At 35.8% G+C, this 26,704-nt stretch overlaps 1 protein-coding gene across 1 annotated transcript in view; it reads right to left on the bottom strand.

Annotated features, from left to right (window-relative positions):
* The window catches only part of LOC145983585 (glycine receptor subunit alpha-2-like), a 519,078-nt gene that overhangs the window by 358,532 nt on the left and 133,842 nt on the right, over nucleotides 1–26,704 (bottom strand). Inside the window, exon 6 of the mRNA XM_083116654.1 lies at nucleotides 17,951–18,177. Within this exon, the coding sequence (XP_082972780.1) occupies nucleotides 17,951–18,177 (227 nt within the window). The remainder of the gene's footprint in view (nucleotides 1–17,950; nucleotides 18,178–26,704) is intronic.

The following is a 26,704-nucleotide window of genomic DNA, read 5'->3' as shown; positions in this document are numbered from 1 at the left end:
TGACTGCCTAGAAAAACAGTAACAAATTACTCTTTACTGACGACCTAAAATTTTACAAGGCAATAATTACGACAGATGACAGCATCCAACTAGAGAATAACAAAAAAAAAAGAAAAAAAATAGAAAGTGGACAAACGAAAATGACTTAGCACTAAATATAAATAAATGTCATTACATAACATACACACACACCCTGTAGAATATATGTACATAATACATGACCATACTCTTACTAGACATGACGCAGTAAAGGATCTGGGGGTCATTTCTGAATCTAATCTTAGTTTCAATGAGCATATAAATCATGTAATTAACAACGCGCTGAGGAACCTATGATTTATTCTTAGACAGAGAAGGGAATTTAGAGACACAGAAGGACTCGAGGCACTGCATTCTTCTTACATGTACGTATGTAAGATCAACGCTGGAGTGTGCATCCGTGATACGGAATACAGAAACGATAAAGCATATTAAGGGGGTCGAGAGACTTCAGAAGAAATTTCTTCGGTACATTTAATTCAAAATAGATAAATTATATCCTACATTTGAGCACTATGACAATCTTGTCTCAGAGTTCCATTTCATAAAGATATACAAGAAAGAAGAACACTTCATGAAAATATACTCCTGTGGAAATTAATAAATAATGACTCCGAGGCAACAAATCTCTTATCAAAGGTCATACTTCCGGTTTCTCACTGAGAACAAGACACAAAAATGATATATTTTTAACGAAGCGGGCTAGAATTGACATCTTAAAAAATCACCTATAGAGAATGTGCAAAAGTTATAACAGTGTAGAAGGTAGGAACAAAAATATCGACATATTTTCTATGAACCTAAAGGAATTCAGATTAAATATACTCAATACATTTCATGATTTAAGACATTAGACGTAATACGTTGAAATACTTTATATATATATATATATATTAGGATGGTCCACAAATCCAGATGTACTTACGAGTTTTCAGTATCAACATGGATATCTTTATTCCTTGATATGTATAACACTCCAAATTTTTCTTAAACAAATAATATTTAGGTGTTGCCACAATTTACACTTTAATCTAATTAAGTTGAATCTCTTATTTAAGAGCTGCACATTTAGCAACCTACGATATTAAATTTTATTTTGATGGCATTGGAAACTTTTTTCCCCTGATTTGATACTATACAAATAAGCAACCATTTCCTTCCTCCACCTCTCATCAGTAGAGACCGGATGTTCAGGCACTGAAAAGTACTAAAAATGGCAGGCAAAAAGGCAACGAAAAATTAAAAAAAGGGCAGCGTATGTCGATAAATAGGCAGTCAAGTTTCAGAAAGAGGCAGTGAATATTGAAGAAAAGGCATCAAAAATTGAAGAGAAAGACTTAAATGCTTCTTAAATTTTAAAAAATGTATTTACAAATAATAATTTGAATGACAAGGGTTATTGAAAAACGAAATAAAATGGAAGAAGAGAAATTTGATACTATACAAATAAGCAACCATTTCCTTCCTCCACCTCTCATCAGTAGAGACCGGATGTTCAGGCACTGAAAAGTACTAAAAATGGCAGGCAAAAAGGCAACGAAAAATTGAAAAAAGGGCAGTGTATGTCGATAAATAGGCAGTCAAGTTTCAGAAAGAGGCAGTGAATATTGAAGAAAAGGCATAAAAAATTGAAGAGCAAGACTTAAATGCTTCTTAAATTTAAAAAAAATGTATTTACAAATAATAATTTGAATGACAAGGGTTATTGAAAAACGAAATCAAATGGAAGAAGAGAAATATAATTTTAAAAAATGCCTTGTAGGAATGACAAAATAGGCAAAAATGGCAAAAATGTTTGAAAAAGGCAGCGTAAGGTGAAATAGGCAAAAAACGGCAAAATAAAGTATTGTTCAGAATGTTAAGATCCTTCGGATCGCTGTACTTTTGTGTTCAATTTTTTGTTTACCAGCGTCGGAAACGAATAGGCATTTTGCTTGAAGTCCAGGCTACTCATCAGTGTTTTATTATACTTTTGAATTAGACTGATGCTCCTTTCTGCTGTGTCATTCACAACTATCATCAGTATAATTGAAAATACTAACGTAATTTTTTATCGATTTTCTGTCATTTTTAATTATGATTAAAGTTTTTTTTAATTCATAATCGAGGAGTGACGCTATTCTTAATTAATCAAGCGGAAAGTGTAGGGGGAGGAGATTAGTCATGGATGACTCATGCGCACGTGTGAGTTTAGAATGAATGATTTTCAAATAGTGTACAAAGGACACTATTATGTATCCTGTTTTTTACCCTAAACTAACCTTATTGTTGTACTTTATACATGCGGTACAGCCGGATATGAGGCATTGATGCCTCATGCACACGTGGGAGTTTGGAACTAATGGTTTTTCATTAGTGTACAAAATATACTATTATGGAGTCCGTTTTCGACCTATTCTAACCCTATTGTTGTACTTTATATATGCGTTACAGCAGGATATGAGTCACGGATGATTCATACAGACGTGGAGCTTGGTTTTTAATGGTTGTCCATTAGTGCAGAATAGATACTATTATGGAACCCGGTTCCGGCCTATTCTAACCCACGCTACCCAGTTCCGGCCGATTCTAAGCCAGTTTATGCTTTTCTTATACGCGAGGATGAGACAAGGCTGATTCATGCACTCGTGGGAACTTGAAGTTAATTCCTTTTTATTCACTAACGAGGAGACGGCTCCGGCCTATTGTAACCCAATTGATGGTGTCAGGCGAGATTTGCTGGCGTCGATGACGTCATGAGCGCCCATTTTGGCATCGGTTCTGGATCATATTAGGTATAATTAGGATCTGGATTTATCCGGATTCAACTAGCCCCGAAGTGATCTGGGGTAGAAGATATTATAACACAATATATGGCGTTAGTCTATGTGTGCTTTAAAGGTGAAGAAATGGAAATATGTAGCCTATATGAAAACGAAGTATACGGACGGAATGCATGTTATTAATAATAATTGCTCTTAAAAAAGGCAAGAACACGTCGAGTGCAAGACCCCTCTACAAGGTTGCGGACGATATTCGCACCAGAAAAGAAGAATATTTCACCCACCGCCAACCGAACCGCGAGGGATCACTGCAGGGCGAAAGCAGTAAAGAGTCCATTGTTAGGTTCCTCCTTGGTCTTTTTCTGGAGCTGAATGGGATAACGTCGCGTGTGGCCAATATTATAACAGGTTTGTATTCATTGTTTTGAGGTTCCAATTTTGATTTGTGGAAGTCACTTAGGCGGGTTTTCTTCCTCCTTCATAATGTAGCTATAAGCTATTTGTCCTAAAGCGTAAGGAATTTGGCTGAACTAGGAACAATCATGACAGTACCTACAGGTTAAAGTGGATGCGATCCACTATTTGCCCTTATTTATAGGTTTCGCACCACGGACCCTTTGATTATTGCTTTATAAGGTACAGGATGGTTGTTAAGGCGTATTTTTTACGTAAGATTGACCAGATTTTGACTCTTAGGGTTAATATTTCACATTTTTCGCGTATTTTTACTCAGAAAACTCTTTTTGAACGATTCAAGCAAGAGTTTGTATTGCAATTTAGACACACAAAGTGTGTTTCTTCAACTTTAGCTGAAGTTTAGGCTTATTTTTACCAAAATAACACTATCTATACTATTCAGGCAACATTTTTTTTATTAAAGTTTGAACTCACAAAGACATTTTTTCAACTTTTGACTTATTATTTTAAAAGTTTATTTCCATTTTTTTACTCAAATAACACAATTTAAGCTATTCAGGCAGGAGTGTTTATTATATTTTGCACTTACAAAGATATTTTTTCAACTTTCAACATATTATTTACAAGTTTAGGCTTATCTTTTACTCTAATAACTCAATTTCATCTATTCAGCCAACATTTTTTATTGCATTTTGAACTCACAAAGATATTTTCTTCAACTTCTTTTAATAATTTTTCTATTTATTGCCTTTTGTATCTTGTATTTACTAATTTTTAACTTTGAGTTTTGTTTTTTATTTAAATAATTTTTCTAATCACTAATTTCTAATTACCTAAAATTTTAGCCACAAACTTTATTATTATTATTATTGTTGTTGTTTTTGATGTAGTTGTTGAATGTGTTGTTATTGACTTCCATTAGGCTATTTTTTTTGTATTTCTATATTTATTAAAGTCAGGTTACTGAGGACTGAAATCCCTTTACCAAGGGACGTTTATTAATATTTTTTTGTCCCCTTAAATATAACAATATAATGACAAATCACAGGACAAGACGATGCTAGCAGATGACTACGTGGCTCTTAAGTCCACCTGCCAAACGTTTCTTACCATGCTATTTAGCTTTATAGTCTTTTATTCAGGGTAATTTTCAAGTATTACTGACTTTCGTGAGTGCTAGACTTAATATCAGATGTTATTTATATCTGTTATATCATGCGAGTCTTATTTTTACTACAAGCGGGACTAAATTCCACTGATAGGCTCTAAAGGGGCCATTTAACACGTATAGTGACAATTCATACGACAATATGAACCTTACAGAGGCTTTTAGGGGCATAGGAACACATGCCAGAGCCTTATTAGACTGCAAGAAGTACTTACAAGGAGTACTACGAGGAAACGAAGTTGATTTTATGAGTGCTTTACTATAAGGTTTCCAGTTACACATCCAATATTTACTATTTCAAGTAACTACATGCACCAGAACATCTTACAGCCCGACACTAACTAGACTTCAATTTATACTATATTAGGTGCTAAATGTAGCAAGAACACTGATTTTACATACTTTTGAGAATCCAACTATATCAGGATATTTCTATGTAAGTATATTTTTATGGATTACTAACTATATGAGACTAAACAGGAAGACGGCAAAATTCACTAAACATAGTACTATAGTGTAGGTGATTGTATGAAAAGTAGAAATTATAACAAGTACAAGATTTCGCTTTTTGCTTTTGTGACTAATCTCGACGCTGAGGGTGAATGGAAGGACAAAAATCTTAAGGACTGCATATATATTTTACCACTACAGACGCCTATGTAGAAACACTAGAGTACTGTTAGCTTTCAAAATTGAGTTTATCTTGTACTGTTTTTTAAATATTTTGTTTTTGGCACCCTTAACAAGTTACATTTATATCCATTTCAGGACAAATATTCCTAAAACTCTCAAATTTACTGGGTAAGCACCAACTACTAGCTAATTTTTAATAACATTTTATTTGACTATAGCACAAGTACCAGAGAAATAAGTATATTTTTTTTATAACTTGACAAAGGTACTAGGAATTAATCGACAAAGTTAGGTAAAAACAGTATATTTTAAAAAAATATATTGTTACTTCCTTCACATATTACGTTTCTTATGTTATTTAATCACTTTTTAAGCTCTATACATGATTAACAATTAATTAAATTAGTAATATGACAACTGGTTTACACTATCTGGCATCCTTTTGATAACGAATAAAAGGAAAATCTTTCAATATTTCTTATTATTTTATGCTTATTTTGTAGAACCAAGGTAATTTCTTTTACAGTTTAACTTAATTTTTAAGACTTGTTACTAATTTATGTGTCTAAGTTAGGTTATTTAGAATGTATGAAGGAGTATCAAGTTGATATTTCTGCTATCAGAGGAATTAACAACCATATTTTACAAACAAAAGGTAATGTTTACGCTTTAATTACTTCAATCAGAGACTAGTCAATACTTTACTGCATTAGAAAGTTTGTTATTAATCTAATAAGTATGCTATTTTGAGCTATTCTAAGGCAAATTTTGTTTAATTTACTGCTCATAATGCAAAGTCTTGCACAATTTTCGATATATTCACTACCTTCAAATCAAACAATTGTACTTATTTAATGCATTTAATTTATATTTCTTGTAATTAACTTATGTTTCTTATAATTAACAAACTAAACTAATTACTTTGACATGCTAAAAACCTTATTTTTTACTATTTCCTATTCTATCCGGTTCTATATTGCTGTTTTTATCAATTTATGTAAGAGCACACTCTGGTATATACACACAGTCTAATAAGTCTCTGGCGTGTGTTCCTATGCCTCCTAAAGTGAGAATCATAGAACTTCAGACCTTCTGTAAACAAAAGCACGTGTACCCTAACAGTGTTGCAAACTTATGAAAAAAAAATAATCCACATAGCCTACAAGGTGTAAAAACATTCCATTTGTCAACAGATGCGGAATAAGGAGTGTATCACTGATGACCTGTTGAAAGTTATTGAATGTATGTGAAAAAAAAGTTAAAAATGTACATCTTGCCTGGTGGCCAACTTTCAGACTCGTCACCGGAGTTCCGGCTCGGGTGTCATTTGTGAGTGTCCCTTCATCAATTTCAACTGACGATCACTCATTCTCATCGTCGGGATTAGCCAAAAGTGGAAGAAAAGCAACGCTTAATTAAAAAAATCAAATACAAAATTTACATCTTATCCCCCAGGAGTAAGACGGTTCCGTACCAAAGGATTAATTTTCTCTCATATTTTACTAAAAAAACCTTGCTAGAAGAATGTGACACATTGAGATAAATTACGTTTTGAAACCGGGGTCTCTTCATTAAATTTATTTGATGTTTAAAATTGTTATGATTTATTATTATAGATAATGAAAGTAAGCTAATACATATGATTTGATTGACTAAATTAATAATTATTAATTAGAAAAAAATAATGGAAATACCTCATTTGGTTTGATTGATTTGCTTTATTTTACTTCCCCTCTTGTGCCACTTATGGCTAATTTGCGAAGATGGGGATGAATGATGATGATATGATGAAATCGATGAATGGACATTCACAAACATACATGCCCAGGTCACGATTCGAACCCGGGACCCCTGGCGTCGTAGCGCGATGTGCTAACCACTCCGTCACGGGGGCGGCTAACTAATTTGGAATTCAAATATCACCTATCCCTCATCGTCTCGTAACTAATGACAAATATGCGTGTCGATCTACACCTCAATGTCAAACATTCCAGTATCTTCCAGAGTGTACTTCAACATATCTAAAGTTACTTCATCCAAAAACACACTCGTATGTCCTTATCATCCCGTTCAAAAATGCTGGATTATGCAGCTAAGACACCAAGGGAAACTAAAACGGCAACTTAGAGAAGCATAAAAGTGGGGAAAGAAGATTGCAGAATACAGAAATATTTTGAGGCAGTCACATTTTATTGTACGCTACATATAAAACAAAATGCATATTTAGGGGTGAATTTTTAAATATTATCACATTTTTCTTCTCCTTTGTTGAGAGGTGTTCAGTTTAAATCAACCTCCCTCACCCTACGGCCTGCCCTCCTTCACCCGCAAAAGTATTCCGGAGTGTGAGGATGTCACCATGCGGATGGTAAACACCTCTGGATTATAGATCGACTCCTGTGTCCCACCCCCTCCCCCATCCCTGGAGGATCGTCACTGATAATGTGAAATCACACTATCATATGCCGACATCCGACATACCACTTCCGTTTCTGTACTTGACTTAGTGAGAACTATTGAGGTTGGCAACAGCCTAATAACGGATTTCTTCCGCATCATGTAGTCCGTTCTGTGAAAGTAAGCTAATGGAAGAAGAATGTGTAAATTACATTGCATTATACATTTTAAAATATATTTTCATTAAAGGTTTCTGTCTATAATAATAATACGTGGTTATTGTATAAATTACAATCGATCACGTGAACAGTTAGAAAATAGCGCCAGTTTCGAACATGGCGACTTCCATGCGTGCAGGAAGGTCTCCCGTGTTTTCAGAGTAGTCTTTCGGAAATACAGCCGTTTGAAAAGTTGCAAGAAGCAGGTTGTTCTTAACGTTTATGTGACGTTGTGTCGGTGCTATCCTGAGCAAGCAGTGAAGTTGGTGTCCAAGCGTAATTGTGTGTCTGCGTCTTTGTAATTTCGGTGTGGTGAAAGAAAGGAAAACGACCGGTCAAGTTGTGATTCCCGCGAAAAAAAACACGTTGTTGCTCGTATAAACAAGTACACCGATTTTGAGAAGCGCAATATAACGCGAGGTGCTTTCGTATTCTTTCAATCAAAGAGCCGTCCTGTCCACTGAGGGGAAGATGTTGATAGTGATGATTGATGACGATCTCCCCAATTTTAACAGTCGACGTTAAATCGCCTCTTGTGCCACGTTGAGTTCCTTCTTGGGAAGCAAATTTGACAGACCGTACTATGACAGGATGAAGTCTACCGCCGAAAATGCCTCAAGTTCAAAAAGGAACTGCTGAATCAAGGTAAGAAAATACAGTACTTGCATGAGACGCGCGTAAATAATGTGCTTATTATCGTCTTCTTGTTTTCTAGTGCACAAGAAACCGAGAGAAAGATAAACAATCTCTTTTTATTCCCCGGCTTATCTTTGTTTAGCTTCTGCTGAAACTGGCGGTATATTTGTTGCACAAAGGAGTAGTGTAAAATACAATATTACTGGGTCGATAAATGATGAGCCCCCCTCAGGCAGATTTGGCCACACTTAAAACTAGCTCAAGATGTGCATATGAGCTTATTGCTCAAGTGTGGTACTCTGTCTAACCCAAGATTTTTGTAAAAATGCCCTCGGGAATTTCCCGTGAAATGATGAGCCCCCTCAGATTGATTTGCCTACACTTACAAAAGCCACATCTGCGAGATTGTTGTCCATAAGCTTGTCAAAAATATGCCCCTCTTGATATTTTTTTTGGCTACACCTAAAACTAAGCCAACATGCTCATAAGAGCTTATTGCCTCTAGTGTAATACTCTGTCAAGTGTGCTTAAATACTTGACAGTCAGTTCAGAGAATTAATATGTTAACCTGAATATTTCAATTGAACACCAGCCTCAACTTCATATCTAGTACTAAGACAATGCATTTTGCAGAGGTTTTCTAGAATTGCTCTGTGACTCTCTCATTTCTTACATCATAAACATATGATTTTTCACCTATAAGAATAACACTACATATGGTGTCATCAGGGAGTGTATCGTGGAATTCACAGATAATTTTAATGTTTGTCCTGTCATTAACCACAACTTGTTTTCTTTTTGAGGTGTTGATAACAAACATGGGTCTCTGTGCTTTGAATTCATCTGGTGTGTAATACATGTCAGTATTGCCAGTAGTGACCCTTTTGTATGCTGTAAATGCTTCATATAATTTAAGGAAATCATCCTTGGATATGTCTAAATTATAACTTTCTCTAGGGAATACCTCATTTCTGCCATTTTTAAGATATATGTTCTTGATGTTGCAGCTATCAAATTTACTTGAATTTTTTTCCTGATTATTGTGTCTTCCAGTCTGAAACAGTACCACTACAAAATCTGGCATGTCATATTGTATACTGGAGAATGAATTTGTAGCATCAAACTCATAATAGGTACCAGTGGCAGGCTTCTGTACACATTGATATGTATAAAATTGTAAAGGCACCTGTGGATTTTTTTAGGATATCTGCTTTGTTTTTAAGAGCATAACTGGCTTCATATTCAACAACTGGCATTCTTAGCTCCATAGTCTGAATAAGGCATTTGCCTTCATCAGGTAGGGTATTAGGCAGAGCTTCCCCGGTGGAGTTTAATGTACTGTACCTCATCAAAGCATTATTATCATTGGCAGCTCTTCTAAATGTGATTCTTAAACCACCCTTCCACATAATATCTTTGTAATCTGAGAAGAATCCAGGCAACAGGCGCATGGGGAACAGCACTGTGTGGCTCTTGGATAATATTTTATCACCAGCCTCAAATCCACCTATTTTGTAGTATGATGCCTCGGTTTTGGATAATTTTAATGTGGCCAAAGCTGTGGAGGTAATGCCGGGGTAATCTACTCTGTTTATAACAACACCATGTTTTCTGATCTCAATTTCAGAGAACAGATGTGGCACAAAATTGTCCACCAATCTTATATTTGAATTTGCCGGATAATCTGTACCATCGAGCTTTACAACATCAAATTTGATGTATAGATCTGCTCTGTGGGGGTGTATAAAGCCATCCCCTAGATCAAGATCAACCTCAATCTCTGTGTTGGGTTGATTTAAATTTGCAAAGGTCCTCCTGTGTGGGGGGAATGATTGTAGCTCATAACTCTCAATATTTTCCATTTTTTTTGTATGTATTTTTATTTAAATATTAATCTCTATGATTGCAGTTGTTGTGGCTCCAGCAAAATCAACTAATTCTTCTTTTTCATTAGTGACCATCAACTCAATGTAATCTATTCTATTATGGCATATAGGAAAATATAATGTTGGTGATGGAGTGTAGATGATGGGCTCCATAAATTCAGAGTTAGGTTTGAATGTTGCAATGATGCCAGTTTGTTTGTGAGTGCCTATGCCATTTGATTTGGTGATCATACGCTCGGCCACATTACAGTGAATATTTAGAGTCTCTATGGCTAAGAATTTAGGTATATTAATAGCAGTGTGTTTAATGGCCGGTTCAAGTTTTGTGTTGTTCTCAAATCCTAACAGCTCTCCTATAGTACCCAGATCCACTGTTTCTGTAGCAGATACAATCTCTACTCTGTGAGTGACAGAATTTTGAGTTAATACTATACCTCTAGGTAACTGAGCATTTAAAGTGGACAGATTATACTGCCCTGGAGTGATGACAATTTTTTGATCCCCTACTGCAATTGTGTTGTTGTGGTGTGTAATATTAGGGATCAAGTACATGCCATAAAATGCTCTGAGAGCTATTGTTTTGGGATACACTATATCATCATGTAATTTGAGTTTCAATATTGAATTTTGGCTGGTGAGATGGAATACCCCCATGATGCTTCAGATACCACAAGGCTTTTTGAAAATTTTCAATTGATGGTTTATTTATTTGAGACAGATATCTAAGAACAGATAAACACAGATGTCCACAATTAACATCTTTGAAGTTTTGAACACGGCATTATTGTAATAAAGATTAGTTGATTTTAGATATTTTACTAAATTTTCAGGTGGAATACCTCCAAATGAATCAAACACAAATGCCTCATCTTTTAAATATTTAAGATAGCAGATCCAGTGAGTGCCCTGATTTTTGTACTTATCCAAATTAACAATGCCACACTCTTTGTTGAGTGGTTGTTCTGGCAAAGAATCAGACATGTACACACCTCTAAAATGTTTGATGCCCAGTGGCTTGATTAAAGCTTCAATATCTTGGTTGGTAAGCGGCTCTTGTTTTTTTTTAACTTATTCATAACTTTCTTAACACCTTTGCCTTGTTTTTCCATAGCCAAATTATGGCGCTTTTGTTCATCTAATTCTGCCTTATTCTTCTTGGCATCTATTACTGTTCTTGCTATGGCAGCTGATCCCCCAGCCAAGCTGCCAACTGCGCCGAGAGCTGCTAAAATAGCCGGGATACTAAATATGAATCCACCTATATGTGATTTTTTTCTAGATTGCTGTAATTTTTTTAATTGTGGGGTGCTAAGCAACAATTTCATACCATGGCCCTTGGCAAGACAAGAATTTTTTTTCTTGCGCTGCTTTTTGGTTAGAAGACTATCAATAGTTTTAAGAGATTTAAGACCTGCATAAGGTATCTGATACATAACACCCTTGGCCTTCACCCTAGGTTTATTATATATATATTCACAACCCCCACCCCAGTTTTTGTTTGGTGTTCATAGCTATGGTGGTCCCCAATGCTGCTATTCTTTCACTTAAAGAAGCATCTTTGCTTACAAATCTACCAAATGCAGCCTCTTCTAATTTCTTGTCTGCAACATGTCTCTTGTCAAGATCAGAATGTGTGTTGTATGCTATGTCATGGTCTCTGCAAGCAGCATCTAGGGGATTAACACCAGGATCACCTCTGTTTAATCTATGGTCCAATTTTGTACCGGGACCACAATACTGATAGCTTGGAATGTGTAGTTCAAATGGCAGCTTGTTTATGATGTCATTAACCAGCCCCCGACCCTCAGAGATATTCCAAAATTTAGGTGGTAGAGTATTAATAATTTTTATAAGATATCCAATGCCCTTAGTGTCATTCACTATAAAATTAGACAATTTGGTGCTTATCATGTCTATAATTCCAACCTTTTCATTGTAAAAATTGTGGTTGCCAGAATTTTCTTCCCCAGCTATGACCAGCAACCTATCTACAAGTTTCCTGACATCATCAACCCACACAAATTCTTTAGGCAGGGTGTTGTATTGTTTGATTCCACTACCTGTCTTGATTTGTGACCATATGGGCTTGATTAAGTTGTTGTATTTTGCTCCACTGCTAGACTTGACTCTTTTTTGTGTGGGATCATTGTTCTGGTATAGAGCATCTGATTTTATTAATATTTCTTTGTAATGCTCATAATCTTGATCTGTATAGCTGCCAGGCCTTTTCCTAGTCATCAGTTCCCACAATCCAGGTGTGCCAGGATATTTAACAAAACCACCTCTTTCTCCAAGATGAGATTCTGAATATACAATCAGATCATCTCCCATAAATGTTACTCTGAAATTGCCAATTCTATGTATGATGCTACCATCACGCTCTGTGTCAGCATATAAGCCAAATACCTCATCTTTGTTGTCTTTAGTTGTGCTTAAATATTTTTGAGCAAGAAGACCCAATTCAATAGGATCCTGTGTAGCTTCAATTCTTCGAGGAGCAAAGTTAACCGGAAATGACCGGAAGTGACCGGAAGTGGACCGGAAATGACCGGAAGTGGACCGGAAGTGGATCGGAAGTAAATATGTGTGGGTGTGGGTGGCTCTTATGAGCATTTTTGGCTTAGTTTTAGGTGTAGCAAAAACAATATCAAGAGGGGCATATTTTTGACAAGCTTATGGACAACAATCTCGCAGATGCGGCTTTTGTAAGTGTAGGCAAATCAATCTGAGGGGGCTCATCATTTCACGGGAAATTCCCGAGGGCATTTTTACAAAAATCTTGGGTTAGACAGAGTACCACACTTGAGCAATAAGCTCATATGCACATCTTGAGCTAGTTTTAAGTGTGGCCAAATCTGCCTGAGGGGGGCTCATCATTTATCGACCCAGTAATATTGTATTTTACACTACTCAAAGGAGAAAACAATACTCTACATGTCAACAATGTTGGGCAATAATTTGGTGGAAGAGGAAGCAATAAAACCAAAAGGCTTGAATTTACTGAAACGAATCTCTCACTCTCTTGTACGTATAAGTTTGGTGCTGTCATACTGAGAGAGGAGGGGGGGAAGGGGGATCTGTTAACCTAGTGTCATATAAATGGGACTTTTGGCGTAGAAAAATATGTTCATTCTTGAACAAGAACACGTATTTAATCACTTATAGAAAATTTATTATACTTCAATGTGTAGATCATCAGTTAAAATAAGAATAAGTTTTTCCATGTTACGTAAAATTTAAGGTTGCGAGTGAGCAGCATATGATGGCCGCGTCATTCACGAACAGCTGGCGCGGAGTGATACGTTACTCGAAGTGAGACGGTTGTTTACATAAGGTCGGAAGGTTCGTGATTCTTACTTTACAACCCTCTGTAAGGTTCATATTGTCGTATGAATTGTCACTATGCGTGTTAAGTGGCCCCTTTAGAGCCTAAGCTTTAAGCTTCAGTCAGTGGAATTTAGTTCTGCTTGTAGTAAAAAAATAAGACTCGCATGATATAAAAAAAAAGTGCTCCCCTGTGCATAGCACCACGCCATGAAGGCGTATAGGGTGTGTGGGGGTAACGCCCCACACTTTCTTGATCCCGGTCGTGAGTGGGGGTGATGTGATCAGCATCACGCCCCTGACCGCCTTTACCCCCCCCCCCAGGGTTTCCCCCAGGTGGGTGGGCGCCGGGGCCGCTTCCATCGTTAGAAAAGTTCCCGGATTTGAACCGGCCGGGGATCGAACCCGGGACCTTGAGCATGGTAGTCAGACGCGTTACCGACTGAGCCATCGCATGATATAACAGATACAAATAACCCCTGATATTAAGTCTAGCACTCACGAAAGTCAGTAATACTTGAAACTTCCCTTGAATAAAAGACTATAAGGCTAAATAGCATGGTAAGAAAAGTTTCGCAGATGGACTTAAGAGCCACGTAGTCATCTGCTAGCATCGTCTTGTCCTGTGATTTGTCATTATATTGTTATATTTAGGGGGGAAAATAAACAATATTAATAAACGTCCAGTTATAGTCCCCTTGGTAAAGGGATTTCAGTCCTCATAGACACATAATAATTTTAGTTACAGTAAAAGTTTGGCCTCGTATAAGTGCAAAGTGTACAAATATTAAATATTTAGTAGGTAAGCAATGGCTAAAAAAACACAATAACAGCGTAACATACTTAAAAATTAAGCAAGCAGTCATATTTCTGTGGCACATAATAAGTCTAAAATATACACAAAAATGCTCTGACATATGGTTGTGGGTTATCTGAGATCGAAATTTTCAAGCTTTCTCTCATGCATAAAGTGGCTCTAGGAGTCACTAAGCATCAAAAGAATGGAAACATGCAGTAAAGGCACTTGGAGAGTTGTGCTGATCACATCATCTCAAAGCATGCAAGAACAAGAATATATGGAACCCTACTTATATATTTAGGAAACTTTACGAACCCTAAAAGTAAAAATATACCGATGACACTCTAAAAGAAACAAACTTTTGTACGTAGCATGCGTAACCTGACTTAAATAAATTTAGAAATACAAAACAAAAAAATAGCATAGTGGAAGTCAAGAAACCCTAATAACAACAACACATTCAACAAGTACATAAAAAAACAATAATAATAATAATTGTAATAATGAAGTTTGGGACTAAAGTTTTAGTTAAAAGTACTTCTTCCTTAGTGATTAGAGAAATTATTTAAATAAAAATAACACTCAAAATTAAAAATTAGTAAATATAAGATACAAAAGGAAATAAATAGAAAAATTAATAAAATAAGTTGAAAAAAAATATATTTGCGTGTTCAAAATGCAAACTTGTAAATAATAAGTTGAAAGTTGAAATAATCTCTTTGTAAGTGCAAAATGTAATAAACACTCCTGCCTGAATAGCTTAAATTGTGTTGTTTGAGGAAAAAATGGAAATAAACTTTTAAAATAATAAGTTAAAAGTTGAAAAAAATGTCTTTGGGAGTCCAAAATTTAATAAAAAAAATGTTGCCTGAATAGTATAAGTAGTGTTATTTTAGTAAAAATAAACCTAAACTTCAGCTAAAGTTGAAGAAACACACTTTGTGTGTCTAAATTGCAATATAAACTCTTGCTTGAATCGATGAAATAGCGTTTTCTGAGTAAAAAATACGCGAAAAATGTGAAATACTGGCCCTAAGAGTCAAAATCTGGTCAATCTTACGTACAAAATACGCCTTAACAACCATCCTGTACCTTATAAAGCAATAATCAAAGGGTCCGTGGTGCGATACCTATAAATAAGGACAAATAGTGGATCGCATCCACTTTAACCTGTAGGTACTGTCATGATTGTTCCTAGTTCAGCCAAATTCCTTACGCTTTAGGACAAATAGCCTATAGCTACATTATGAAGGAGGAAGAAAACCCGCCTAAGTGACTTCCACAAAACAAAATTGGAACCTCAAAACAATGAATACAAACCTGTTATAATATTGGCCACACGCGACGTTATCCCATTCAGCTCCAGAAAAAGACCAAGGGGGAACCTAACAATGGACTCTTTACTGCTTTCGCCCTGCAGTGATCCCTCGCGGTTCGGTTGGCGGTGGGTGAAATATTCTTCTTTTCTGGTGCGAATATCGTCCGCAACCTTGTAGAGGGGTCTTGCACTCGACGTGTTCTTGCCTTTTTTAAGAGCAATTATTATTAATAACATGCATTTCGTCCGTATACTTCGTTTTCATATAGGCTACATATTTCCATTTCTTCACCTTTAAAGCACACATAGACTAACGCCATATATTGTGTTATAATATCTTCTACCCCAGATCACTTCGGGGCTAGTTGAATCTGGATAAATCCAGATCCTTAATTATTCCTAATATGATCCAGCGCCGATACCAAAATACCGTCTCCTCGTTAGTGAATAAAAAGGAATTAACTTCAAGTTCCCACGAGTGCATGAATCAGCCTTGACTCATCCTCGCGTATAAGAAAATCAAAAACTGGCTTAGAATAGGCCGGAACTGGGTAGCTTGGGTTAGAATAGGCCGGAACCGGGTTCCATAATAGTATCTATTATGCGCTAATGGAAAACCATTAAAAACCAAGCTCCACGTCTGTATGAATCATCCGTGACTCATATCCTGCTGTAACGCATATATAAAGTACAACAATAGGGTTAGAATAGGTCGAAAACGGACTCCATAATAGTATATTTTGTACACTAATGAAAAACCATTAGTTCCAAACTCCCACGTGTGCATGAGGCATCAATGCCTCATATCCGGTTGTACCGCATATATAAAGTACAACAATAATGTTAGGTTAGGTTTAAAAAACGTAATTCATAATAGTGTCTTTTGTACACTAATGGAAAACCATTAATTCCAAACTCACACGTGCGCATGAGTCATCCATGACTCATCTCCTCCCCCTCCCCTACACTTTCCGCTTGATTAATTAACAATATCGTCACCCCTGATAATGAATTTAAAAAACATTAATCATAATTAAAATGTCAGAAAATCGATAAAGAATGACGTTAAGTATTTTCAATTCTGCTATCATCTGTGAGATCCTACGATGAACAGCTTAATTGAAAACAAATGATCGTCCGTTTATTCTTTTAGATTTTTTTTTCAGAATATTTTGAGATTTAGTTTTTGCTTCCTCCGTCAATACATCAAAGAATAAACAGGTGCTTTCTGTCACAAGGCACGCTAACTTCAGATTGTCTGTCCTCTTCATCTGTCAGAAGTCGAGCGGGAATGGATGGCCTTGGGCAATACAAATTCAGAATAATTCTTTGGTTTTTCCATAGTTACTTGATCATCAGAAAAGGGAAACATATCAGCGTGTTCCGATAGAAACCAAAGATGTCTGAAAAATGCTCCATATGTCTTTTGGCCGTAATCCCATTCGTATAAGTCTTGAGAACAGTCAAAAATGGGATATCATTCAATGTGGCTCAAATTCCATGGGGAGCTTCATTTCACTGTTTCATTTCAGCTGACAAATAAAGCTAAGACAGTTATCTTTCTGATTTCTCCTGGGGTCAACAGCAATTGATGTCGAAATAGGAATATATCCAGCACAGAGATACCTTTGCTCATCCACAGAGGGGCCTATCTGATGTTATAGTGGGAACGTCGCAGCTTTGTAATCAAGCGGTCGAGGGTTCGATACACGGTGGAGGTCTTTAATGATCCGGGTTCCATTTTAATCTGTAGGTTTAGTCCCGATTAGCTTTTATGGGGACTTAAAGCAAATGCTCAAACAAACAAATCATCCACTGAGCACAATAAGTTACACCAAGAGCTCGAAACGAATCATTTCCACTTCTTCCTCCAAGATACAAAGGATAGAGGAAGTTGGCATCAAGAACATGTGACAAATAATTTACCATCTCTTGATTCAACTTTATGAATATCGGATGCATTTAGTTGGAGAAAATGTCAGAGTAGATCATGACATATTCGATTCACAAAAAATAAAGATGTTTATAACAGTACGAGCTTCAAGAATCCAACAATCAAGTTCAAATTTCACACATTGGTAAGTCGGCATTAGGGGATAAAAATAACGCATGTGGAAAAATGTTTTGAATTACTTGAATATTTTCTTCAATAATTTTGGAATCTATTCTGAGAGAAATGAAAAATGTATTAATCAAGTTAAAATTATACACACAAGTATGTCAGTACTAGGGAACAAAAATAAGGTATGTGGAGAAATGTTTTGAGCTACTTCAGTTTCTGCTATAATAAATTGGACCACCCTAATGTATATGATACATGCACGTGCACATTAAAGGATAATCGCATACATACTTGGACATGTACAGCAAGGTTTTGTCATGATAAAGCCATAAGTAGTGATTAGGAATGCTCATTTCATGGAATGTGACTTTCTTCGCATTTTTGAAAAAACAGTCAGGTCTCCAAATGCTATTCAGCCAACCAACATCCAAAATCCGGTACTCTTCTTTCATGTTCTCAGGAAGTCTGAGTCTGGGATCCCTCCAGCTTTGAGCAAGGAAGATATCTGCTACATACGTCTGCATAAAAAAACGTCAAATATGTCAATTGAAATGTAGGGACAATTTTTCCAATATTTTTGCAACTTATTAGACTTATCAAAACTTTGACTAAATCATGGGTGTCCATCCCCCAAGTCCAATAGCACATCCCCCAAAATCATGTTATGCGTCCCCCAAAACAATGTCATAAGCTGATGGATGCATTTTACTTCGAGTTCTCGATGCAGTCTCCAAGCTGCAGCGGGACCTATTTTTAAAGTATTGCTAAAGAAAGGCCACCACTACTTCTTCCCCTTGATACGTGATCGATATTGGTTAGGATAACAATCTAAGGAATATACTCCTCCCAGATAGACTATTTGTTGAAGAACTCCACTAGATGAGATTGATGAACATCAATTTTCTTATGCTGAGACTTGCAGTAACGTTTAGCAAGCCCTACTGGCCCTTGGTGGAAATACTAAAACAGGTGGATGCATGCGCATGACTCTCAGCGGGACGTCACAACTCTGACGTCATCCGAATTACCAAAAGCCAAGAAGGGATCTATTTCAAGCGCTCTTTCCGGTTGTTCTTTCATATATTCCACTGAATTAGAGATTTGTATGTTTTCTACGATCATTACGTGAATGTAAATACATTGCAAAAGCGAACATGCGTAACTGTACTCTTTATTTATGCCTGTAGTAATCATTACAGAAAACCGAAAGGAACAAATGTCAAGTGCGGCTTATTTTCCTGTGAGTTTCAAGGCTGGTACACAGTGCAAAAGTACGTAACAATAATCCAGCAACCTCATGACAACGAATCTCCTCGTATCAAGAGTAGTAAGTAGCCTTTAGTTTCCAGATTTGAGAGTTGTGAATTATTGCCTTCGATTTGAAAGATGAGGAAACTAGTGATAATTTATAGGTGGATAAAGTAGGTAGTTGAAATACACGAAACTTTAGAATTAATTTCTTCTAGGTTGGACATAAACTGAATTAAAATATCGTTTGAGGTTTTGGCATGCTACTGAATTACATCAAACCGTTTCTTTTAATAGATAATCTTCCTGACCAAAAATGGTGTTGCTTTCGTTTCCGGTGTGCATGTACATTAACAAGACTATATAATAATGCACATAGTTGGTGGCACTAACGGGCATGATGATTTTTCTGATCTCTCTCACTCACTCACTCGCTGTGTGTGTGCCTGCGCGCGCGCATTTTGGACCAAAAACAAATGCAACAGCAAAAATGGCCAAAGTTGGAGAAAAAATTGAAAATGCGATAGATAAATTTAAGTTCATACAAATCTTCAACTAATCCTCACTCAGAAGAAGAGTTGAAGACTAAAATTGGTAAAAGATGTAAGTGCCAAAATAATTCAAACACCGTTTTCAACGTTAAATTGTGAAATGTGCCATGCTTTATAATGTGGTAAACGTGAAATGTGGCTGGTAGCTAAGTAGTTCAAAGGGCGTGTAAAGAGGTCACTAGTGTGAACGTTCTTACAGGCTGATGTGCGGAACGATGCGATTTTGCGATTTCCTAACACTCTCGCTTTTGGAACTTACAACGTTTACCACTTTTAGTACTCAGTTGTTTCAATAATCAGAGTCACTTATCAGAAAATAGTTGTAGAGTTTTTGATCGCTCTTGTTAGTTCAATTGAGGTACCTTTCACATCAAAGTCTCAATGCCTGTACTCAGAAGAAAATTTTTACTTAGGAAAATTTCGTGGAACTTTTAAAAGACAGAAGTCAAAATTTGCCCCTTATTTGCCCAACATATTTGAACGCAATGACTGTCTCTTCTACTTATTTTCAGTCTCATAACTTCTATAAATATATTATAACAGTTTTTTTTTCAAATTAATATTGCTCTTGTAATTTATTACAGAGTATGTATATGCAGATCTACCTGCTAATTTTAGAGATCAGCATGTAAAAAGTTTTACAGTATTAACAAACAGGCTGTATATATCCTACAATTTCTGCTTCTAGTTTTTGTTGTAAGTTCATTTTATGCACAGATAGATTAATCGGGACTGGACCTACAGTTGAAAGTGATATCTGAACCACCCTCAATGTGCCTCGCCGGGATATCGAACCCGGGATACATTGATTACAAGGCGGCGACGTTACAACTACGCCATCGCGGAACTTGAAACCCAACTTGCACTGTTTTACATGGAAGAAGATTTTTCATTTGATCTTGTCTAGTGCATCCCAAATAAGTTATTCTCAATTAATTTCATCTACGTTGGAATTAACCTAAAATCAATAAAAGTAGAGGTTTGGGGGACAATTTTTTTTTGGTCGGAACGGGATATTTTTTTAATCCCGACATTCGGGACGGGAAATGTTCAAAATTTCCCGAAGCTCTGGAAATCTCTAATTCTACACGTAATTTTCACTTTAATGTTTTCGCATTTCTGGTACAAAACCGAACAATTTTCGATAAGTTCCAGACATTTACAATGCAGAAAACGTCGAGAATTAACGACTTTTACGAGTAAAAATGACCGTTCGGTATTTCCCGACTGCTCAGGATCCCGCACACCCCTAAATAAAAGCGACGTTAAAAAGAAATCGGCGCCCCTGATTGCCTCCTCCTCCTTAATAATTTGAAACTGCTAGACTGCAAAACTAGACGAGATGGGTGAAAATGGATTTAATTCTTGGAATCAGCATGCTAAAATTATTCAGAGACAAAAGTCATCTGCGAGATATCCAAACCCATTGAGGCTGGTGTAATTGGATGACCTTCGCAAGGATTACTTCTTACACCCCAGCCAGGGAATCGAACCCGGATGCTTCGGTAACTAGGTCGCATGTGCACCATTCAAAAAGCTAATAGAAAGCTCAGTAGAATGCTTCACGCTACGCTGATGGAAACCAGGACGACTTATATTAGGTTATAATTAGTAAGGAATACTTTTCACAGTAAGGTGTGAGTTTAATGACTAAGTAAAAATTCACTCCAAATTTTCAGAAGCAAATAAATTGTGACGGGCTCACGGAATCTGACCTATGTCAATGATGGGATCATTAACCTAAACCCAAACCCCAATGCAACCCATCCTATCGGTAGCGGTGGTAGCGGTGACAAGTATATTACAATGATAAATTTCCTAAATAAACTACCCACAATACCCTAAAATTATTGTTCCAGGAACCTAAGACAGACCCTCATAAATTCCTTAGTTTTACAGTATTCCCCTATTTATTTCCACATTTACATAAGCACAAAGATTACCCGTAGTGACCCGTGAGAGATGAACATTCCCCCTTTCTGGAAAAGAATGTTAACATTAATACACATACAATTAATCAACTACACACTGCATGATATTTTGGACTTAAACGCAAAAACATAGATCCAAACTATATATTATTATTCAGCATCCAGGACGTGTGTATGTATTAATTACAAGTCTACGGCCGTCGCTTAATGTTACTCATCTAGGCTAATTGTGACACTTTCCAAACAGTATCATACATTCACCTACGCAATGAGTTAGGACTTACGGAAATTTTAAATAAAGGCACGCTGTGCTGTGTGAGTATAGAACCCTCAATACAGTGTCATACCTACTAAACATGTAACAACCTACATGCATTGATTATCAATGGATCATAACACCAAGAAGAAACTAGCAGGATTTCATTTTTGACACTCTTAAAGATATTAACGTAACACAATATTAGGCCAATAAAACTGGTTTGATCAGATGAGGAATTTTTATCCCCTTTACAAAGCTGACATTTTCATATCAATATATTCCATATTAACTTGGCATCATTTTATACTGAATACCTTTTACAAAATTATATATCGAATGCAAATGAACCGCATATTAATATTTGAAGTAAATTACTATATTACTGAGTAGTGTAATATACGGTATTATTGGGCCAAAATTTTTCTTGTATAAAATTAGGCTGAAATGCCTATAAAAGTTTATTATTCAAGTGTCCCCCTCTATCAAATTTAAGATTTTGTACAATATTACTGGGATGAAGAGGGAAGAGGTATTTTTGACTGAATAGAAATATTTAAAACTAAGGCAAAATATCTATAAAATCTTATTGCTACTGTGTATAACCTACGATTTTTGAGCTTCTGAGAAAGGATGACCTCTTTTTAGATTAATTTGGATACAGCTGTATCTGTCAGATTGTTTTTCATAAGATTGTTAAAAATATGATTCTTTCGACACTATTTTAGCTTTACTTAAAACTAATCCAATAAGCTCATAAGAATTTTTTTGATTACACTGTATTATACTGTAATATAATCTTAAATACTTGTTTAAAATATTTTTGTACTATTATGTTAATATGTTGACTTGTAATATTCTGAATTAGGACTAGGCTCAACTTGCTTATCTAATACTAAAACAATGTAATATGCAAAACTCTTCTAGAATTGCTCTGTGACTCTCTCATTTCTTACATCATAAACATATGATTTTTCACCTATAAGAATAACACTACATATGGTATCATCAGGGAGTGTTTCATGGAATTCACAGATAATTTTAATGTTTGTCCTGTCATTAACCACAACTTGTTTCCTTTTTGAGGTGTTGATAACAAACATAGGTCTCTGTGCTTTGAATTCATCTGGTGAGTAATACATGTCAGTATTCCCAATTGTAACCCTTTTGAATGCTGTAAATGCCTCATATAATTTGAGGAAATCATCCTTGGACATGTTTAAATTATAACTTTCTCTAGGGAATACCTCATTTCTGCCATTTTTAAGATATATGTTCTTGATGTTGCAGTTATCAAATTTACTTGAATTTTTTTTCTTGATTATTGTGTCTTCCAGTTTGAAACAGTACCACCACAAAATCTGGCATGTCATAATGTATACTGGAGAATGAGTTTGTAGCATCAAATTCATAATAGGTACCAGTGGCAGGCTTCTGCACACATTGATATGTATAAAATTGTAAAGGTACCTGTGGATTTTTTAGTATATCTGCTTTGTATTTAAGAGCATAACTAGCTTCATATTCAACTACTGGCATTCTTAGCTCCATAGTCTGAATAAGGCATTTGCCTTCATCAGGTAGGGTATTAGGCAGAGCTGCCCCAGTAGAGTTTAATGTACTGTACCTCATCAAAGCATTATTATCATTGGCAGCTCTTCTAAATGTAATTCTTAAACCACCCTTCCACATAATATCTTTGTAATCTGAGAAGAATCCTGGCAATAGGCGCATAGGAAACAGCACTGTGTGGTTCTTAGATATTATCTTATCACCAGCTTCAAATCCACCTATTTTGTAGTATGAGGCCTCATTTTTGGATAATTTTAGTGTGGCCAAAGCTGTAGAGGTAATACCAGGGTAGTCTACTCTGTTTATAACAACACCATGTTTTCTAATCTCAATTTCAGAGAATAGATGTGGCACAAAATTGTCTACCAATCTTATATTTGAGTTAGCTGAATAATCTGTACCATCGAGTTTTACAACATCAAATTTAATGTATAGGTCTGCTCTGTGAGGGTGTATAAATCCATCTCCTACATCAAGGTCAACCTCAATCTCTGTGTTGGCTTGATTTAAATTTGCAAAGGTCCTCCGGTTTGGGGGGAATGATTGTAACTCATAACTCTCAATATTTTCCATTTTATTTATTTATTTATTTTTTGCATGTATTTTTATTTAAATATTAATTTCTATGATAGCAGTTGTTGTGGCTCCAGCAAAATCAACTAATTCTTCTTTTTCATTAGTGACCATCAACTCAATGTAATCTATTCTATTATGGCACACAGGAAAATATAATGTTGGCGATGGAGTATAGATGATCGGTTCCATAAATTCAGAGTTAGGTTTAAATGTTGCAATAATGGCAGTTTGTTTGTGAGTGCCTATGCCATTTGATTTGGTGATCATACCCTCGGCCACATTACAGTGAATATTTAGAGTTTCTATGGCTAGGAATTTAGGTATATTAATAGCAGTGTGTGTAATGGCTGGTTCAAGTTTTGTGTTGTTTTCGAATCCTAATAGCTCTCCTATAGTACCCAGATCCACTGTCTCTGTAGCAGACACAATTTCTACTCTGTGAGTAACAGAATTTTGAGTTAACAATATACCTCTAGGTAACTGAGCATTTAAAGTAGACAAATTATACTGGCCTGGAGTAATGACAATTTTTTGGTTACCAACTGCAATTGTGTTGTTGTGGTGTGTAATATTAGGTATCAAGTACATGCCATAAAATGCTCTGAGAGCTATTGTTTTGGGATATACTATATCATCATGTAGTTTGAGCTTCAATATTGAATTTTGGCTGGTAAGATGGAATACTCCCATGATGTTTCAGATACCACAAGGCTTTTTGAAAATTTTCAATTGATGGTTTATTAATTTGAGACAGATATCTAAGAATAGATAAACATAGATGTCCACAATTAATATCTTTGAAATTTTGAATACGGGTATTATTATAATAAAGATTAGTTGATTTTAGATATTTTACTAAATTCTCAGGTGGAACACCTCCAAATGAATCAAACACAAATGCCTCATTGTTTAAATATTTAAGATAACAGATCCAGTGAGTTCCCTGATTTTTGTACTTATCCAAATTAACTATGCCACACTCTTTTTTGAGTGGTTGTTCTGGTAAAGAATCAGACATGTATACTCCTCTAAAATGTTTGATGCCCAGTGGTTTTATTAAAGCTTCAATATCTTGGTTGGTAAGCGGCTCTTGTTTTTTTTAACTTATTCATAACTTTCTTAACACCTTTGCCTTGTTTTGCCATAGCCAAATTATGGCGCTTTTGTTCATCTAATTCTGCCTTATTCTTCTTGGCATCTATTACTGTTCTTGCTATGGCAGCTGATCCCCCAGCCAAGCTGCCAACTGCGCCGAGAGCTGCTAAAATAGCCGGGATACTAAATATGAATCCACCTATATGTGATTTTTTTCTAGATTGCTGTAATTTTTTTAATTGTGGGGTACTAAGTAATAATTTCATACCATGTCCTTTGGCAAGACAATAACTTTTTTTCTTGCGCTGTTTTTTGGTTAGAAGACTATCAATAGTTTTAAGAGATTTAAGACTTGCGTAAGGTATCTGATACATAACACCTTTGGCCTTCATTTTTGGTTTATTATATACATATTTTGAGATTAACTAGTTCAATTAAATTGTAGCTAATTTAGTTAATTCATTACAACCCCCACCACAATTTTTGTTTGGTGTTCATAGCTATGGTAGTCCCCAATGCTGCTATTCTCTCACCCAAAGAAGCATCTTTGCTTACAAATCTACCAAAAGCAGCTTCTTCTAATTTTTTGTCTGCCACATGTCGCCTATCAAGATCAGTATGTGTGTTGTATGCTATGTCATGGTCTCTGCAAGCAGCTTCTAGGGGATTAACACCAGGGTCACCTCTGTTTAATCTATGGTCTAGTTTGGTACCGGGACCACAATACTGATAGCCTGGTATATGTAACTCAAATGGCAACTTGTTTATGATGTCATTAACTAGCCCCCGACCCTCGGAGATATTCCAGAATTTAGGTGGTAGAGTATTAATAATTTTTATAAGATATCCAATGCCCTTAGTGTCATTTACTATAAAATTAGACAATTTAGTGCTTATCATGTCCATAATTCCAACCTTTTCATTGTAAAAATTGTGGTTACCGGCATTTTCTTCTCCAGCTATTACTAGCAATCTATCTACAACTTTCCTGACATCGTCAACCCAGACAAATTCTTTAGGCAAGGTGTTGTATTGTTTGATCCCACTACCTGTCTTGATCTGTGACCATATTGGCATGATTAAGTTGTTGTATTTTACTCCACTGCTAGACTTGACTCTTTTTTGTGTGGGATCATTGTTCTGGTATAGAGCATCTGATTTTATTAATATTTCTTTGTAATGCTCATAATCTTGATCTGTATAGTTGCCAGGTCTCTTCCTAGTCATCAGTTCCCATAATCCAGGTGTTCCAGGATACTTAACAAAACCACCTCTTTCCCCAAGATGAGATTCTGAATATACAATTAGATCATCTCCCATAAATGTTACTCTAAAATTGCCAATTCTATGTATGATGCTACCATCAACCTCTGTGTCGGCATATAAACCAAAAACTTCATCTTTGTTGTCTTTAGGTGTGCTTAAATATTTCTGAGCAAGAAGACCCAATTCAATAGGATCCTGAGTAGCTTCAATTCTTCGAGGAGCAACAGGACTAGGTGTATGAATACTAGAAAGTGGGGTGATTGGATAATCTAATATGTTCCTAGCAGCTACAGGTACAAGCTCTGTGATTAAATTTTGATTCTGCTCTGTAACAGTTTTGATATTTTTACCTAGTTCACTAATAGCATCAATAATAGGTTGTTCTGTGCGCTTGTGTTGTTCATAGATTCCTCGGTTTTCTACTTTCCATCCCTTAAATCTTTTTACAAGATAGTCTCTTAATTTAAGATCATCAATAATTTGTCTTTTCATGGTTATTTATATATGTTTCAATGTCTAGAAAATTGTTAATGTTATTTCTATATTTACC

Source organism: Lepisma saccharinum, chromosome 2 (genome assembly GCF_977018435.1).
Source record: "Lepisma saccharinum chromosome 2, izLepSacc3.1, whole genome shotgun sequence".
Taxonomy (NCBI): Eukaryota; Metazoa; Arthropoda; class Insecta; order Zygentoma; family Lepismatidae; genus Lepisma; species Lepisma saccharinum.
The sequence above is the reverse complement of the archived record's forward strand: the minus strand, read 5'-3'. Positions and strand labels throughout refer to the sequence as shown.